The sequence below is a fragment of the Phocoena sinus genome, chromosome 14 (assembly GCF_008692025.1).
Source record: "Phocoena sinus isolate mPhoSin1 chromosome 14, mPhoSin1.pri, whole genome shotgun sequence".
Classification (NCBI taxonomy): domain Eukaryota; kingdom Metazoa; phylum Chordata; class Mammalia; order Artiodactyla; family Phocoenidae; genus Phocoena; species Phocoena sinus.
In genome coordinates, this window is record NC_045776.1 from 83,057,432 (window position 1) to 83,077,025 (window position 19,594).

The window sequence follows — 19,594 nt, forward strand, 5'->3', positions numbered from 1 at the left end:
GCCCACATGCCGTAACTAAGACCCCACAAAACCAAATAAATAAATAAATATTTTTTTTAAAAAAAAAGAAGATACAATCCTAACTTCTACAGCTGAAATCAGGGCTTTGCTACACTGGAAGTGTTACAAACCTAAACTCCAAATATTAAAACACTGGGTTTAAATTATTTCAATGTGGGACTTATTGTAGGGCGTGACAGGGGTACCACTTAACCCTGGGCCTCAGATTTAAACTAACGTGGACATTCTCTCAAATGAGATTACAGATTGAGTGAGAGATACATTGAAAGCACTGAAAGAACACATTCGTCCTATAGCTTTAAACTGTCCCATTTCCAGACCCTACATAGACAGACTGCAGAGCACCATGAACTAATGTTTTTTTTTAATAAACTCTATAACTAGCTTGTGAAAAAGACAATTAATTATACTTTTTGTGTGTGCATTAAAGGCATTAATTTGTTAAATGTAAACCCTTAAAATTTACCACAATTTCTATAATCCTGCTTTGAAATTTTACTTTTTATACACCAACAACCTGGAAGCCTTTTCAAGTACTGAAATCTATGCCAAGCAGCAGCTCTTGGACTATGGCTAGAGCCTGAAGAATCCTGCCCTGGGTGAACAGTTGCAACTATGCTATTTACAGCTCACTGTAATACAAGGTAATATTTTTCACCACCTTTTTTCTTTTGGTGTGCCGAGTGGCCTGTGGGATGTTAGTTCCCCGACCAGGGACTGAACCCAGACCCTCGGTAGTGAGAGCTCAGAGTCCCAACCACTGGACTGCTAGGGAGTTTCATTTTCACTGCTTTTATGATTTCTCTTCTTGTCATATTTTAACATCTCTGAAGTGAGGATGTCTCTTGTAATTAACAGCATCTTACAAATGCCTTTGGTCAAGTAGCAGCTGTGACATAATTGTCACTGCCTGCTCATAAGCAAATAGAAAAGCTTTCAAAATTGGCCAAATAGTTGTCAGCAGCTTGGAAGAAAATCCTAGAGGCTACGCTGGAACCCCTGAGAAGCAATATTTAAGGGACAGTGAATCAGACATGTTTAGCAACATTCCCCATCTGAGAGTCAAAAGCAGGCCAGTCCTACATAACTACTAAGCCAGGTAAAAACTCAGCACCAAGGCCTTTCATCCTTTTTTAAAGAAATGCCAAGTCACCAATGCTCTTGGTGGCCCAAGGGAAATGGCATGTGGAAAACACAGAGACCAACACTGACTTAAAAAGAGAGGAGTGTGGAGTGTAAGCTCCTGTAGGTAAAGAAGTTTCAACTAATTTACTTCACTTATATTATCCATAATTATGTACGAGAATTATAGGATAAAAATATACGTTTAAGTCTACAAAATATAAATTCTAAGGGATAAGCATTGTATCCGTCGGATTGATGAATTTTTTTTCTTGGTAGAATATGAAACAGGAAGTCTTAAAATTGATGGCAACTTTATATTTTGAGTCAACAAAATATAGTGTTAATTTACTGATGTTGAAGACCAAGAAACACAAACAGTGAGCCCTGTAGTTGCAAAGCCCACCGAGTCTCCCAGACCCCTCAATCTCACTTCCCCCCGCCTTCCTTCTTAGTGTTTATCTGTCTCTTTTTTCCTCCTTTCCTGAAGGACAGAATGCTGGTTCCCACCCTCTCTGGGACTCCGATGTCCAAAAATACACTGGTCCCATGTTGTCCTGTCCATCTATGCCTGTCACTTGTGTTTACAGCTCTCCCGGTTACTTTAATTGTATCTCTCCTTTCCTCCAACCTGTTCTCTCATCTCCTGATCTAAACACAGAAGTGAGATATATACATCGATGTACACATACTGGATATTTTTATTTCTTTCCTCTGAAGTCAACAAAATATTTACATTTCTTGCTCAAAGAAAATCAAAACAGCAAATTAAATTGCTCATAATTATGATACAAACGGATCAGCGGGAGGGTGTAACAGAACAGAAAATCAAAACCACGCCTGGGAACGGGGGAAGAAGTTTATTTGTGTACCTACTATATTTAAAATAGTGGGCACAAAACCATGTCATTTCATTTCATAAAACACTACCAGGCATTTTTAATTCCATTTTTAAGTAACGTTCCTAAGATCACACAGGCAGTGAATGACAGAGACCAAACCTGAAAGCAGGCAGATATGATTTAAAGCCCATGGTTTTTTCTGTATATCAGAAATTGAAAAATACAAACTTTGTAAATGAACCAGTGTATACAATTGTACAACAGATACACACGTGCATCGCGGGTTATTAAATTACCTGGCTTGGTGACGTATCCGTGGAGGCGGCTGGAGTCCCAGACAGAGAGTGATACGTGTCCTTCTCCTCCAGTTTCCAGTAAGTCAGTCCTAATGTGAACAAATACACAGAATAGATAAGGTGAGGAAAAAGAACAAAAATGCTTTCAGAGTAACTTATTTCTACCTAAAGAAAATTAAACATGGGAACTATGTGCTCTAGAATAACTTATTTTTACCTAAAGAAAATTAAATATGGGAAGTTTTTGGCTATCTGGATACAGGAAATTGAATTTGGAAGGGAAAAAATTCACATAAATGCCTTACCATGTAAGAGTCCTAACTTAATGATCCAAATATTTTAAACTGAACTATCATATTATTAAAAGTCAAGATAAACACGTGCAATTTAAAATATGTTTTAAAGACAATTCCTTTATGCACAGTACAGACATACATAGAAGCAACCTAAAGAATTCAATAATTCAAATCCTTATTGAGCGTTTACTGTACCAGCTGGGGAGGAGGAGGCGTGAAGAGTGAGCTGTGAACCGTAAGTCAATCACGCAGTACCCACAGTATGTCAGAAGGTGGTAAGCACTCTAGTAAAAGTTACAAATCAGTGTAAGGGAATATGCAGTGCGTGTGGAAGGGAGGGCAGGCGCTCTTTCTGAATAGGGTGGTCAGGGTTGGCCGTGTTAGCCATATATGAGGGAGCTCCCCCATAATGGGCGGGGGGGAGAACATTCCACATACAGGAAGCAGCCAAAGCAAAAGCCCTAAAATGAGAACTTATCTGGCATATTTGAGCAAACAGCCTCTCTACTGAAGCAGAGAAAGGGAGAGAGCAGCAGACAGTGAGGTCAAAGAGCAGAGCTAGATGTCTCCGGGCCTGCAGGCCTCTGTAAGGACAGACTCCCTCCCGACTGTTATTCTGAGGGAAGTGGAACCACCGCAGGGCTTGAGCAGAGGAGTCACAAGATCTGACCTGTCTTTAAAAAGGATCACATTGGCTACTGTGTTGAGAACAGATGGAAGCTGCAAGGGTGAAAGCAGGGAGGCTGGTTAGGAAGCTCGCGGGAAGCCAGGGGACAGGTGATGGGGCTCTGTTAGGGTGAGAGCAGGAAGGTGGTGACAGGTGATCGGATCATGGTAATTTTCACAAGGCAAAGCTAATTCATCCTGAATTGGATGTGGGGTTGTGGGAAAAAGGAGTCGGTATGTAAAGCCATTAAAGCTAAAATAAGCTCACCGTGGAGAGTAAAGAATGGCTTACAGACAGTTTGAATTTCTTAATTCATTTTGGAGTATCTGAAAAATGCTGAGATGATTTTTGCAGCTGTTTGAAATAACTGCAAAAGTCCTGCTTTCTATCTTTACAGAACTTGTAACACAAAGTAAGGCAAGTAAGGAAGTTACAGCTACCAGAGGCACAAGACAACACATAATACTTTTACAGAAACCACTCTAATATGCACACGTTATTATTTTGGAAAAAACTCTTTAGAAATATAAGTATCATACCTGTTCCTGAATCAGACATCCAACAATTTGGACTCTCATCTGGTTTGCTGAGGTAAAAGGCTCGAGAATGTGTAGCAGCAGTGAAATCAGACTACAATTCAAGAAAGAAAAGCATTAGTTGCCAGCTAAAAATCCTTAGGCACAGACTGCTGACATAAGGAATAAGAGCCAGGTGTCAAACCCAGGCGTAGAGAAACTTTCAGAGGTTCACAAAGAAAGCAAGCCTGGTTTTCCCCATGGTTACAAGAATCGCAAAATGATAGGAATTAACAATGAAGGATTTTCTATTCCTGTGTAATTTACAAAAGTTTATTTTGATTCTCTGTGGAGATGAAAGAGGAAACCGGAAGCAGACAATATGAGTGCAGAATGAAAATGCATTTATGGACTTCCCTGGTGGCGCAGTGGTTAAGAATCCGCCTGCCAATGCTGGGGACATGGGTTTGAGCCCTGGTACGGGAAGATTCCACATGCCGCGGAGCAACTAAGCCCGTTCGCCAAAACTACTGAGCCTGTGCGCTAGAGTTCGCGAGCCACAACTACTGAGCCTGCATGCCACAACTACCAAAGCCTGTGCACCTAGGGCTCATGCTCCGCAACAAGAGAAGCCACTGCAATGAGAAGCCCGTTCACAGCAATGAAGAGTAACCCCCGCTCACCACAACTAGAAAAAGCCCGTGCACAGCAAAGACCCAACACAACCAAAGATAATTTTTTTAAAAAAAGAAAATGTATTTATAATTTGCCATCGACTTCCAAAAGAAACTTCAAGTGCCTAGAATTAAAGTCATTTAGTATAAAAATTAGTGTAAAAGCCAAAACAATTCATTTTTATCATTAAGACAATAAATCAACTCTGAAAACTGCATATCAATAATTACTATGAACTTTAAATAGTAGACTACATCTTATATGCAAATAATTGGTTACCAGAAAAGGCTAAAAATGCTTATTCTCAATTCTAATAAAAATTCTAAGCTAAACTCTCCTCACAATATCTCTGGCATTGTCACAAGAAATCTGTGTTTCCCCAGAGAGATATATGATTTTCATCAGAATTTTTCTTATGAGCTTCACCACCATCAAACTTTTAATTCCTGTTGAAAAGTATTTAGCTCTATTTGCTTACAACCACCTGTGAACCCACTGCAAAAGCAAAAGCACGCTAAGCTGATGACATTCTACATGCCAAGGAGGGGTTATCCCCTCAGCCTTCTAAGGCACCACTTTAGCCTCCTTTTCATCAAATGTCTCTCCTAAAACGCCTACCTGTTCAAATTTCTGTTGCGTCTCTGTACTTAACAGACTAAGAGAAGCTGACTGCAGAAGAATAAGTGAAAAATCCCAATTAAAATATTTTGACTTTTTCCTGGTTCTTTGGTGTAAACCTTCACGTGCTCAGTCGACACACGCCCCTTGGCTGGAGGGGGCCCACTTCACACGGCGGCCTGCTGCACTCTTCCGGGCCACAGGGCATCAGCTGAAGAAAACAGGCCTGGCTTTTGAAAAGCAACGAAAGTATGGTGCAAGGAAAGCCCTTCCCAAGAAGCTGGCCTCAGCCTAGCACAGGATCTTCATCAGTAACAGTCTAGCAGCATCTGAAAAACCACCATGGAGCCCACACCTGGGGAAATGGTAACAGCCAGTCTGTCCCAGACAAAGGACCAAGGAAACAAAGACCGACTTGAGCTTTGGAAAATCCTTGTGCTAAACAATATCCAATTTCAAGACATGCTTCAAGATAGCTAGGACCCCAAATAAACTACCTTGTATAAAAAGAAAATTGGATCCCAAGAGAATTCTGATCATAAAGATTCCCTGGATTTAGACTGAAAATGGAAAAAAAAAAACAATGGGAGAAGAGAAAGGATGAACTAAAGAAGAAAGTTCCAACTTTTGTGAATCCACAGAATTTGATTCAGAATTATGCAAGTAAGAAGTGCATTTCAGGTGTGGTGTCTGATTCAATAACCACCACTACCTGAAAGCCATTTAAAACTTGGACACACCAAAGAAACTTGATTTCCCCTAATGATTTAATAGCAAAAATATCTAATTCACCTTTTAAAAATAGGAAAAATAAAACTTGTCCAGAGATGATCAAAGAAAAGGAAAAATTCAAACGGAATCATGCCCTCATCACAGCTTTACCCCCTGCGCAACTGACATCCCCAGAGGCAGAACAGGCTACTAGGTAGACCTATCCCCCACAAGGGCATATTTCTCAGGCAGTGTCTCTGACCCTTCAGCTGCTTGTCAATTCTCCACTGAATCAAGGGAGAAAATTAGGCTAGATCATTGGTTCCAGGCTTTACAGCACATAAGAATCACCTGAGGAGCTTTTAAACCGCCTGATCATAGGTCACAACTGCACCAATGAGGACAGACTGCCTGGAGCTGGCGGCCAGTCATAAGTAGATTTTTAAGGCTCCTCAGGTGACCCCAATGTGCAGCAAATTCTGGAAACCACAGGGCTACATAGAACAAATACCGATCCACAGTCACAAAAGACAGTGAATCCACCAAGTTACACACCACAAATCCAAAGTTCATCAGAAGTGAGAAAGTCTCCACAAACTGAGTTTCAGTTAAGGTAAAAACAGAAAAAATGAAGCTACTATATATGAAAACATTCTCCATTTCTGCCAACCTATTCCAATGAAAAAAACAACTTTCACCCCAGTCTCCAAATGCTTTTATGTCACCACACCAAATAAGGATATACCATGCTTGATGGCACACAGGTTCAAAAGAACAGAGCTACCAATACAGCACCAGCCCCCGAGGCTTGACGGTTCATGTAGCTTCTTCACCTTCATTTCCCTCCTCAACACAAATGTGAGTAAGTTAAAAAAATGATGATATCAAGAAGCCTAAGGATCATGGGCTGAAGAAAGAAAATTTACTGAAAGAGAAATATTGCCTTATGAAGGCTGGGGGACTGCCTTCTTACGACTTCTATTCTTTTTTTTAAATTATTTTATTTTTGGCTGCGTTGGGTCTTTGTTGCTGTGTGCGGGCTTTCTCTAGCTGCGGCGAGCAGAGGCTGCTCTTCATTGCAGTGCATGTGCTTCTCATTGCGGGGGCTTCTCTTGTTGCGGAGCACGGGCTCTAGGAGCACAGGCTTTGGTAGTTGTGGCGCACGGGCTCTAGGAGCACAGGCTTTGGTAGTTGTGGCACGTGGGCTTAATTGCTCCGCGGCATGTGGGATCTTCCCGGACCAGGGCTCGAACCCGTGTCCCCTGCATTGGCAGGCGGATTCTTAACCACTGCGCCACCAGGAATGTCCCCACAACTTCTATTCTTTAATAGATCTTTTTCAAAGGAAGATGGAAAGACTATGTTTAGGATGATCAAGACATGGCCAGTTTCCAAAGGAATCAAGTTTGTAGAGAGACTTGACTTTGCAATTTCAATGTATTATACTAAACAATGTTATTCTATGACAATTTAGGCCAAAAGGTCTTTAAAGATGTTTAAAACTTACTCAGTAGCTATAGCTCGTTAACAAAAGCCGCTGCTATATGAGCAAAAGGAATTTAAATGAATGTTTAGAATTTAAACATTCAATCTCTTACAATTTGGATTATAAATTCAGAGTTGTCCAAGCTTCAACTGTTTTTATAATTGCAACTTAAAGCGTTCACACATAGAGTACTACTTATTACAACTTAACAGCAGAACAAATTATTTGAGGGTTTTTTTAAAAAACAATGTATTACTCGTAAACATTTGCATTACAAAGAGAATTAGGAACTTTACAAAATGTTTCCTTTTTTTTTAGTAGTACTTTATCCCTCACTGGTTTTGATTTCCAGTCTACTAAAGAACCACTAATTGGAGCATTGTTTCCCATCCTTTGAGACACCAAAAAAGATATGTCAATGGAACAAATTAACAATACAAAACAAAGGGTAAAAAATTTATGTTAATGAACATGTGGTAAAATCAACATAATTATCCTAATTGTCCATAGATGAAGCATGCCAGAGTCAAGTGACTTATCACCTACTTTCTCAATTGGTGATTTCTTGGTTTGCTCATTTCCTTGCATAGGTTTTGAACACCCCTCTTCTTTATGTGCTCTCTTTGGTTGGCTCTGCTTCAGCTTTTGAGCCCATGATGTTATAGATTTACTATTTAAAAAGAAAAAAACAAAACACCTCTCTTTAAATGCTGTCCTTCACAAATAAAACTAAACACTAGTAGATACTATGTCAGTGAAAAATGCTTTGAGTTGTTTTTCTAATAGCAGAGAGAGGATGGATTTTTATTGATTCACATAAATTTCTTCTTACAATATCTTACTATTAAAGGCAAAATGAAGAAAAAGACTGACTAGCAGTGATTAACAATACTTATAGTCTGTAGCCATGGAACAGAACAAAAACCACCATAGTGGTCTCTTCAAGTACTCAGTATATCTCCACAGTGAAAGCATACTTATTTAGATGGCCTTATAATTATACTTATGGGTACCCAAGATTGTGTTGCCACAGCAAAATACCTTACACTGGATGACATATTTCAGAGACATAAAACGGAACATAATTTTAAGGGATTATTTGCTTTACAAACGTTCAGCCAAAGTTTCTTTTACCAAAAGTTTCTCTTACCTGGGTCAATCAAAATGTCATTTAACTTACAAAATCTCTTCTTATAAACAAAAAACATAAAACTGAGTATGCTTGTATATAATTTTTTGTTTTAAATTATATGAACAAGTGCGACAAAATTCCACTGTTGATGCAGTCCTATACTCCAATTTTCAGCAAGTCGATAGTGACTAGAAAATACAAAAGGTATTTTTCTGGCAAGGCCTCTCACCTTAAGAGTTTTCGTAGTCTTATAACATTGTAAATGGGAAGACAGATGTCGTTAGCATGTAGTGTGCTTTGTTAATTTCAGTTTTTTCCACAGGCAGTAAATAAAACAATTTGATAAAACTGATAGACATTCAAACACATCTCATTCCTACTAAAAGCAGCTGTATTTACTAAACATGTTTAGCTTATTATAAATGTAATAAACAAGTCAAATTCCCTTCAAGTGATGGAGAAATTCTACTTACTTATCTGTTTTTCCACTGTATGCTTCCGAAATCTTATTTTCACCCAGAAAACTGTGTTCAAATTCACCAGGAAAAATGGGAGTATCTTCCTTTAAAGATGCACAAAATTCTTCATTTGTATGTATATAAAAACTCTGGTTTTTCACACCATCTACAAGTGACTCCTTTTGCACCACCGGTGCTCCAAACTGTCCTTTAGAAACCTCTGCGTGCTCCATGAACTCTTGAGCGTCCTTAGATTTGTAGGTATTTAGTTCTGAGACACAAAAGGTACCATACCCACTGCTCACTGAGCTACTATCCACATTGCAGTCTGGTTGTGACATGGATGTTTCTCGCTGCATTTCAGGTTCTTTAGACTTGGGATAACTGATGACAGATTCATTTCTCTCATTGTTTTCAGAAAAAAAACCCATTTGACTTTCTGAAGATATTTGTCTGCTTAAAGAACTTCTATCACAGGAAGCCCAGGAAGCATTATTGGTCTGTAACTTGACTAAATTTTTTATCTCCTTCTGTATACGCTGAAAATAAAAAAGCTACAGATTTGGCCAAGGATGTATATTAACATCACATTTTTATAAATGTCTTAAAATATTGTGTTTAAAAATAAGAGATATTACCCTAAAGATGACACATGTGCATTATATTTAGTTTATAAACAAAACTGATATAAAGAACTAACTAATTGGGATCTTTGAGATGGCCCACACTCTGGCATTTCTCCCAGGGCCACTCTCACCTTTTAGAGACAGTCCGAGTCCTATATATGGAAGGCGTACCTCTAAATAAATAAATCTACTTCTTACCTATCACTTTGTCTCTCACTGCATTCTTCCTGGGATGAGACACAAAGAACCTGAGCTTCAGTAAGTGCTGACACCAGGAACTCGGGCCCCCACCCAGGTGGAGGATGGAATGATGATGCTGACCCTCTGGACTTCAATCAACTACAGCTTGGACTCTGTGGACCTTTGTCCCAATTCTATGCTGAGTTCTCCTCCGCTTCAGCCCCCTCACAATTATGCATGTACCCTTAGTTTAAAACTTCCCCAGTTTTGCAGTTTGGGGAGACACTGCTTTGGGAAAAGATCCCTGGTGTTCTCCTCATTTGCTGCAAGTAATGAATCCTTCCTTCTCCCAAAAAAAAGGAGAAAAAAAAATTAACTAATTGGTTCTTCTGCAAATCTTACAATATAAAACAAGAATCAATATAAAGAACTTACTTGAATTTGGTTGTGGAACTGTTCCTGCTGGGCAACTATCTGCTCTTGGCATTGTTTTTCCACCAAATTAAATAGTTGTAACCACCTGGTCTAGTAAATTATAAAATATTTTAGTTAGACATAAATTTTTAACCTAATATTTCACAGAAATATTCCTCCAGTGGGAAAGAGCCTTTTTTAAAAATGTGTTTTTAATGTAAAAGTCATAAGCTAAATTAATTATAAAACTATATGTAATGCAAAAGTACACAGACATAGGCTTGGGCACCCCTTTCTTATGTTACCTGTGGTCTGGGTAAATTTGAGGGTCTGAGTAAATCTTCTTTTTCAAATGGCATCTTAATTTGATGTCATCTGCTACCATTTCTGATTAATCAAGAACTGCTGCTAGTTGTACTTTACATTTGTCTTAAGTCCCTCTTCCTTTCCTCATAACACCTAATGGTTTTCTTAAACATTAACCTGGACTCAGTAAAAGAATCCCACATCTTAAAACCACAAATAGTTTACTATTAGGAGAATTTGATCCCTAATTTAGTTGTTCTTCAAGTTAAGAAACCTCTTTTAGAGTCAGATATTAAAGTGCTTTACAGCACTGCAGCTGAAAAAGAATGAAAAAATGACTCTGAAAACCTAGGGAAGTGACCTATAATTCCCTTCACGGCCACTTTTAGGTCCTGATCCATCCTGACCCCCAAGAGTAGTTAAGTGCTCTTATAACTAGACTAGGCCAAAACACGGGAGGAGAGGGGGCACGGACTTCTCCAGAGGCTGAATTCAATCTAAAGGCTGGTCTACTTTCAGTAACAGACCGTATGTAATAACATACAATGTCAACAAGTAGCTACCACAACTGGCTTCCCTGTTTAAAACCTTTCGGTGCCTCTCCACTCCGGTCATTCCCTACAGGGCCCTGCGTGATCCGGCTGATCTACACCTCCCAGCTTCATCTCAAATCTCTCTGTCCCTTTCTCGACACACACCAGCCTCGCTGGCCCCCTTCTGTTCCCTGGACACGCCAAAACTGTCTTCCGCCTCAAAAGTCTCGCACTTGCTGTACCCTCTACCTGGAAAGCCCTCTCCGCAGTTCTCAACATGGCTGGCTTCTTTCCCCGCTGCGATTTCAGCTCAATTATCATCTTCTCTCGAAGAGTTTCCCAGACCACCCTCACAGTCGCTCTCTCTCTTGGCACCCTGTTTAGTTCCTTCGGAGCGTTTACCACAGTCGGAAAGTCTCTCACTTGTTCTCCTGGTTAACCTGTCTGTCTCCCACCCCTGTGCCCACCCCATCTCCAGCACCTAGGACACAAGGCCAAGAGTGGACACTCAGATACACAGTCTAAACGAGTGTATAACAATGGATACTGCTAGCTGCGCTTTTCTTGGTATTATAGACTACACAATCCAGAGACCCTTGAGGTTCATGGTGAAAGCCACTTATATAACAGAATTAAGTTGAAACCTGTATAACGGTATTAAGGTAAAGTGGAGAAAACCTCAAGACTGGAAAAGGAAGCCTTAAAATGAAATATGATGGTACTGATAGGAAGCGTGAAATCTAAATCAATTGACTTCAGGACAAGGTGGACTAGATCAAATCAAGTCCCTTACCTTCTCAACTTATAAAGTATCTTATATTAATCAAAACATAAAAGAAATCATCAGGCAACAGTTTTCTTATTCAGTTATACCTCTATACCTTTAGGAGTTATTTTTATCCTAATGAAGTTATTATTCACATAAAACTAAATTATGATAGAATAACAATTTACTTAACAAAAAATGGCTTCATAGTATGTGAGACACTTGAGATTAATCACATCCTTATCGTCATTTTCTTATTTAGGATACAAATAAATAGAGTTCATTCAGGCCATAAATTAGTGGAGACTGTTTTTCCGAGTCAGACTTTATTGTTAGTGTTTTAATTTTAAGTAAGCTAATTTAAGAATATTACTAATACTGTGAATAACATTATCCACTTAATTATTAAGAAGGGCTATTATTCATTTCCAACTAAACCTATGTATACCACCCGCATCTTACATACTGCTGGAGGGCATGGGTGCCAAGTTTTCCCCTGAGCACAGGTGCCTGGCCCTATTAGCCTGAACGGGGGCTGCTGCCGTCCGCTGCTCTAGTCTGGCCTGGGAAACATCCTATGGGCTTTTCCCAGGCCAGACTCCCACCTCTCCACCAACAACCTGGGTGGTCCTGAACAAGTAAACTTAACTTCTTTATGCCTCAGTTTCCTAATTTATAAAAGGGGAACAGCAACACCTCATAGGTGGCTGAGAGGACTAAATTTTAAATTTAAATGTGATGCATGTAAAGCAGTGATCTCAATGGGGGAAGTATATTTTGAAAATCTGTGAGGTCATGGTTGTCACAAGGATAGCGGGAGCACCACGAGCATTTAGTGGGCAGGATCCAGGGATACAAATCACAGGATAGTCCCTGACAATAAAGAACTGTCCTGTGTCCATTTTATATTATAAAAATGATACATATTTTGCATAGTTTTCAAATCACCAAATTGTCCAGGAATGCAACTACCAAGATGTTTCAGAACTTGCTCAGAAATGAGTCACCATTTCAAAAAATCATGTCACCAGTTGCAGTGCTGGATCATCAGTGCAAGGCAGATGTATCAGTCTGTGTTGATAGCTGCTGCATTCAAGGTGAGTCTACATAGAAGTAAACACCAGACTGCTGCTACATTATGTTTTCTAATGTGGATATGTCTGAGTATTTATACATTTACATATTATCTTATTATAAGTAACTATTATTCCTCTTTTATAGCACAGGACATTACATTGATTTTTTTTTAAAAGCAGATACAGGCAGGTTATATTATCTGTGAATTTCATTTCAGGACAATATAAGTTGATGTTATTTTGAAACTGTTATAAAAAGAGGGCTTTGGGTCCAATAAGGTTGAGTGCCACTGACAGAAAGTATCTAGTATACTGCCCGGCAAATACTCAATAATTATCACATAACTATTACTATTATATACATAATCAGTAGTGCTAAATTGTTAAAATGCTAAAATAATTTAGTTAATGATGTGCTTTTAAATTTTTCTTACAATCACAGAAATATTAGCAAGTACTTAAGAACATATTAAAGTATTTCTATGGAAATGCCTTAAAAGATTCTTTCCTGATCTAATAAAAATACATAACCTTCCCAAGTTTAAGCAGTGATAAACTTAAGAATCCCAGAAGAGATGTTTTATAAAGGAATTCTAAAGAATCAGGTCATCGCCAGATCTCTTCCAGAGCTCTGTGGAGGTTTAGTTCTTTACTGTAATAATGTAGATTAGTTTCTTATAAGTGGTAGAAATCAGACAAAAGTTACTATTCCAAAAGAAAGGTGTAAACATGAAATTCAGGGAAATAAAACTTGCGCAATCATTACCTTCCCATTCTTTCTAAATCATTACCCTAAAGCATCAGAGACTTCTATTTTCATAGGCTATGAAAACACACGAAACAAATTCAGGAAATTTTACTGAAATGGCCAAAAAAGTATTTCATATTCTGTCAAAGTAAGAAATAGCTTAAGAAGCTCTTCAGCGAATAATCAATTATATGCCTACATTATAAAAATTAAGCAGTCAACTAATACTCAACAGAAAAAAAATAATCTGTTAGATCACAGGAGAACAAAGGGCAGAAAGAAAGAAACTGGTTCAAATGTTAAAAGGTGTAAGTACCTGGTTGGTATTCTGGCTTGTAATCATCTGTGTCTTAAATTCACAAATATATTCTGATTCTGATTTAAGATGTTGATTTCAAAGACTAAAAGTAACAATTTCTACTTAAAAATGAATTTGCCAGAAGTCAAGCCACATTGAGGCAATGCCTCATTTTTTTTTTTAAAGCATATCAATTCAGGTATTATAAGCTAATGAGTAAGTATACTAGGGGAAGCATTTCATAAAACATTCCATTATTATTTACATCATTTTACAATGGCATTTTATAGGTCGTTTGCACTAGCACATACTGGTTGTTATATGGGAAAAAAAGGTATCAAAACTTAAAACTCAGTTTTCTTTTAAGTTTGCCATAATAGTCATATTTATAACTCCAATGACTATGGATAATGAATATAAGTAATTACACTTAGGGGTGGCTGCTGCTGAATTCTTAAACCAGATAATCTTTCATTCCATTTATTCTACATAGTTTTAAAACTATGATTAACATTTACAACAAAATCTACTGCTCTCTAAAGAATTTAATAATAATGTTTTACACATTTCTACAAAGTGTTACCAACTCTAGCCTTGGAAAAGTCTATCTTGGGCATTATTCCATGAAACAAAACTTATTTATAAGTATTCTTTTAACTGTTAAATTTTTATGTCACAATTTAACCTATGGACAAAAGAAAGAACCACTTGACCTGAACAACCAATATAAGTCAATGTAGCACAGCTAAATGTGATAAGGTATTAAACGGAAGCCTTACTTTATAATTAGAAATATTTCAAAGTGGATTTAGGCTTTACAAAATGATGACAACTCTATAAGTTACTTAAAAGATCAGAATTAGTAACAATATCAATAATTTTGGAATTCTCATTTTTATGAACAAAGACAATATTTTAGTTCACATTTAAAGTATAAATTAGAATGTCTAATCACTAATATATTGTTAAAACATACCTTTGATCATTTTTCACATTTGTTCTATACTGTTCCCTAATTAATATCCTTGACCACTTTATTCTAGCAATAACTTAAGTATCATGCTCTTTAGGATATAAATTTCTAATAATTTAGAGTTTAGTAGAGGCATATCTATAAACAGAATTATTTCGTTAATTCCAGAAATGAAACAAAACTAGATACCTCACAGTCTTTCCAAAGTTCCGAATCAGTCTTTCCACTGTTGTGTAGCTCTTGCATTAAAGAGGTTAGGACTTCAACTGTACCTTGAATTACAGATGGTCTGGTCTTCCCTGAGAAAGAGGATACCCCATTTGTACTAAGGTGGGGACTACTTCTGTTGAAACATAAATAATTCAAATGGTTTTCTTCATTCTACCAAAGTGTTGAATAATTCAGCAGTTCAAGATTTAGCAGAGCAGTACAAAACTACTGATATTTAATCCTTCTTAATGGCACCTCATTTGCTGAAAATCTGATCACAAGTTTGTCCACGAAGGGAAAACAGCAGTGAAAAGACAGGCAGCACTTAATTGTATTTTTAAGAACACAACAGAAAAACCTTCTTCAGAAGTGAGAGAACACTCCAGAGTACAGCAGAAAATAAAAGTTTCTGCTAAACAATAAAAAAAATTCTAAGCTACTCCGATCTAAATTATTCCAGAGGATTATTTCACCTCACTTTAAGAACAGACCTTTATTGTTATGGAGATTCTTTCTCCATTGCCCAGAATTACAGTCAAGTCTTGTTAACTGGATCCCCCTAATTTGGTGTGATAAGGTGATGCTTATCTTTGCACTGTCTTTGAATAAAAGTAGTGCCGACCAAATTAGCAGCAAATATTCAGGACTTATTTAGCCTATCCAGTGTGTAAAATAGCACTGATTCTTTCCAGGAGGACTGCTTTTCCGAATCTGAGATGAGTTTATTTCAGATTTGTTTTATAAACCCACGAGGCATAATTAGGGACATTAAAATTTATTTAAATTCTAACCGTTGAAAGGTCACTGTATTTATCGATGCTCTGCTTTGTTTCACAAACAATTTGCAAAAAAGAGGACCTAATGAAAATAACAGTAAAATAATAAAGAGGATCAGAGAAAATACTAATAAAAAACTCAAGGGAAAGAACATAATATGTTGTCCATTAAGTGTTAGATATACAATTATAATTGTGTAATAATCAAGTTTAAATTTGGCCAATTTAACTGCCAGTCACAATGAAAAGGGAGACGCTTCAGTTACATAATTTTCATTAGAAAGGCACATTCAAGTTCCTCCAAGTAAATCAGACACTATGTTCTAAAAGGGGTTTCTTCTAGAAGTGGGTTTCAAAGGGGCTGTCAAATGATACAGGAAACAAAAAGCGTGGCCAACATTCAGGAAGTGGGTATAGATTACAACGGCCAACATTTCTGGACCTTATCCCATGCTTTTTTTTTCCCTTTCCTCCCTATTTTAATTTATGCTTTCTCCTCTTCTTTTATGTATTCTTGTAAGCTGCCTTAAATTCCTTCTGAGGCCAAAGAATGAACAAATTTTTTAAGGAATTAATTTATTTAAAATACACAATTTCTTCAAGACCTATTACTGTGTGTAAATTTGCTCCTTTACCAGTAGGCCCCAGACTGCTGTGCTTTTGTTTTATTGTACCTGCTTTTTATAGGTGATCTCCTCTCCAGTGGTCCCTGCCTCTTTGCTGTTTTTAACCTACTGTAATTTAGAAACCAAATAATCAACTTGCCAGACTATGTACAAAATGAGAGTAAACAGACCCTGATTAAAAACAAACCAAACAAGGGATAGTTTAAAAAGAAAATGCATAAAATGCATTGTTTGATAGCATCTGCTTTGTCAACTCAGAGCCTGCTTTTTTGCTTACTTCCTAGTATTCAACTTTAATTGCTACTTTCCAGACTGGTGAGGTATTTCTGCAATATGAAACATTATTTGTCCTCTTAACTTCAAAATGGAGAAACAATATTTAGACAACTAAATTTTAAAGATATACTTGTAATTTCCCGAAAACAAAAAAAGTGTAAAGAAAACTCCAACTAGCAAAACAAATTCTTTTTCACAATGTTCCCCATGCAAAAGTACATCTCTGGGAGAAATGAAAAACATGAAAAGATTGAAACTATTCTTAACCCGAACAACTGTCCTTGAACAGTTCCTGATCATAGTTTTGGGGTTTTTTAAATGCAAATCAGTAACTATGACACTATTTGGATAAACTGGCAAACTATGCAAATAAAGTTATTTTGATTTGTCATTACATTAAAAAAAAATCTATCCCATTCTTACCTATTAGTACTTAAGTTCAGTCCAAGAGAATGGGGAGAATTTTTTATATCAGATTCTACAGAAGATGAAGCTTTTTGAAAGGGTTTCCCCAAGTCAAAATCTTCCATAGCGTACAGAAATCGTTACACTCTCTCACTGGAAAATGTAGGCTCTTGCACTGTTTGAAGAAACTGAATCTGAGTCATCTTCAGATGCTTCATCGTCTAAAGGCATTTTCAGCTGCTGACATTCGGACTGTGAAATGTCTGAAGGTCCCAGGAGTCTGAAAATGAATGAAGAACAAAAACTATTATAAAAAGCCATTAAACCTAGCAACTGTCTTTTCAAGACTGTGGAAACCTTAATCCTTTTATACAAATCTACATTAAGGATAGCAACATTATTCATGATAAGCCAAAATTCAGAAACAACCCAAATGTCCATCAACTGATGAATGGATAAATAAATGTTGTGTATCTGTATAATGGAATATTTTTCAGTCATAGAAAAGAATAAAGCACTGATTTATGCTACAATGTGGATAAACATTTAAAACATTATGGCAAAGGGAATTCCCTGGCAGTCCAGTGGTTAGGTCAATAAAAAATCTACAAATCTTCTGATTTGCAGAAGTAGTAGTACCTTTTCAGGTAATATTTCACAATTTTATGTGCTTAATAATCAAGGTTCCAGACACAATTCTACTGTGTAACAACTGGAATACTTATTGATACGTGCCTTGTTCATTCCTTTAATAAATTCTACCAAGCATCCATGCTTGTTGATTTATACAGTGAATAGATGAATGGGAACTACTTGGTATCTATATTGAATCTGGTACTGAAAAGAGCCAATTAAACTGTTAACAGTGGTTGTTTCCCCACTGGCTGGAAGGTGGGAGTGGAAGGAGTGCACTATATACTGTATACGTAGAGTACTTTTGTACTCTGTGCATGTTATCACTTCTTAAAAAATAAACTATTTGCCAGGTCCACTAAAATTTAACTGAAGCTAGATGTACAGAGGCAAACTGGCTATAGCAAGTCAAACAGCATGCCTGCTTCTTAAGGAATTCATGTCCTTAAAAAAAAGCCAGGAGTAAGTGGGTGGGGGAGGGGGAAGAATAGAGAAAACATATGCTGCTTACAAGATGGAAATTTCAGGGGGTGCAATAGAGGAAAATTACCTATTATTCTGGTTCCTCTAGGTTCCCACTTTCTAGGGCCTGGTTTTACAAAGCACAACCTTGAGAGAGCATCAGCTCACAAAGGAACCATTTCCTTCAGGGACAGGTGTGAAGGCCAAGGGTAACCGGACCTAGCTAAACGGATTTCTCCCCAGTGACTCAGCCCATCACCAACGACAAATGGGGTATTGAAAAAGTCAGGGGCTGCACCTTCCATCTGGCAACGAAAATACCTGGATTCAAATCACCTTGCTCTTCCAGCAGGAAAACTCAAGCTCTCCAGGGACGCGGATCGGCCTGCAACCCCATCTATAATTTCCCCCGTTGAGTTAATCCGGATGCAGTAGATCCAGATGGATCTTGAAATGCGATGATGCTTCCCAGCAGAGCGTGAGAGTGGGGAGGAATGGGTGGGAGAGTGGGGGATGAATTAAAATTTAAAAAAAAAAGATATACAATGCAAAATTTTAAGAACCTGATGGAGAATGCGTATAAGAACAGAGACTTTTATATCTCCCATCAACAAAATATGACGCTTTTGATGGCCCCAGCTCCTAGCAGAAAAAGGGAGTTAGGGGGTAGAGGAACGACTGATGGGGGTCTGCTGAGAATATAAAAGTTAACCAGGCGTTTTGCTTTGGTGGGAGCCTAAGAGGGGGAAAGAAGGCATGATTTCAGGTTTTGAGGCCAGATCCTGACGTTCTCGCGCTCACAGCCAGACCGCAGCTGCTGGCGGCGGCTCTCGGGTTAAAGTATGAAGGCGAGAAGAACCCACGCAGTTGCCTAAATTGTAGGCAGCAGGGAGGCTGTAGTTAAAACCACCGGTCCAACAACTACAATCGTGATTCTCAAAGTAAGCCCAGGAAGCTGGTCAAAAAAAAAATAGAGACAGAAATCCCTCAAGCCCCCCGCCCCTCGGGAAGAGGCGCTCAGCGATTGGGCCGCGCGGGTGTCACTCAAGGGCAGAGTCTAGAAAAGGTGCACTGCCGCGAGCAAATCCCCCACACGGCCGCGCGCTCCGCTGAGGTTGCGTCGAGGGAGTGTTGTCTTTTCCCCGCCCTAACACATCAGCACACTCAGGGGGCCGCTAACTTGGTGTCTTCGAGTCGCGTCCCCTGCTTCCCGCGACCGGCAGCTCCCCGCAGGCCGGCAGCTCCCCGCAGGCTGGCGGCCGCTTACCTGGCCGCCGTTCACACTGCCGATGTCAGTGTCGGGCGAGCGCCTCTCGCGACCGTTAAACTCGAGGGAGCGTGCGCGCGCCCGGCGTCTTGGTTGCGATTGGATGATCGGAAGGGGGCAGAGACGGCCGAGCCGCGGCGCGCCCGTCCACTTCCCCCGTCCCGCCCCCAGCTCTCACCA

General features: G+C 38.6%; 1 protein-coding gene across 14 annotated transcripts in view; it reads right to left on the reverse strand.

Moving 5' to 3' along the window:
* MPHOSPH9 (M-phase phosphoprotein 9) overlaps positions 1–19,583 on the reverse strand; it is a 54,788-nt gene extending 35,205 nt beyond the window's left edge. For 3 of the 14 annotated variants that reach the window (XR_004345338.1, XM_032602341.1, XM_032602353.1), the window contains exons 1-9: positions 19,415–19,479; positions 18,484–18,611; positions 17,071–17,332; positions 14,949–15,102; positions 10,081–10,170; positions 8,855–9,378; positions 7,796–7,919; positions 3,784–3,874; positions 2,282–2,370 (exon numbers count right to left, since the gene is read on the reverse strand). Coding sequence is in view for 13 of the 14 variants with exons in the window: in XM_032602341.1 (XP_032458232.1) it covers positions 2,282–2,370; positions 3,784–3,874; positions 7,796–7,919; positions 8,855–9,378; positions 10,081–10,170; positions 14,949–15,102; positions 17,071–17,177 (1,179 nt within the window). In the remaining variant the exon portion in view is untranslated. Of the gene's footprint in view, positions 1–2,281; positions 2,371–3,783; positions 3,875–7,795; positions 7,920–8,854; positions 9,379–10,080; positions 10,171–12,671; positions 12,768–14,948; positions 15,103–17,070; positions 17,333–18,468 lie in introns of those variants that run through there. The other 11 variants (XM_032602346.1, XM_032602345.1, XM_032602349.1 and 8 more) reach the window with 10 other exon arrangements.
* Positions 19,584–19,594: the final 11 nt, after the last annotated feature.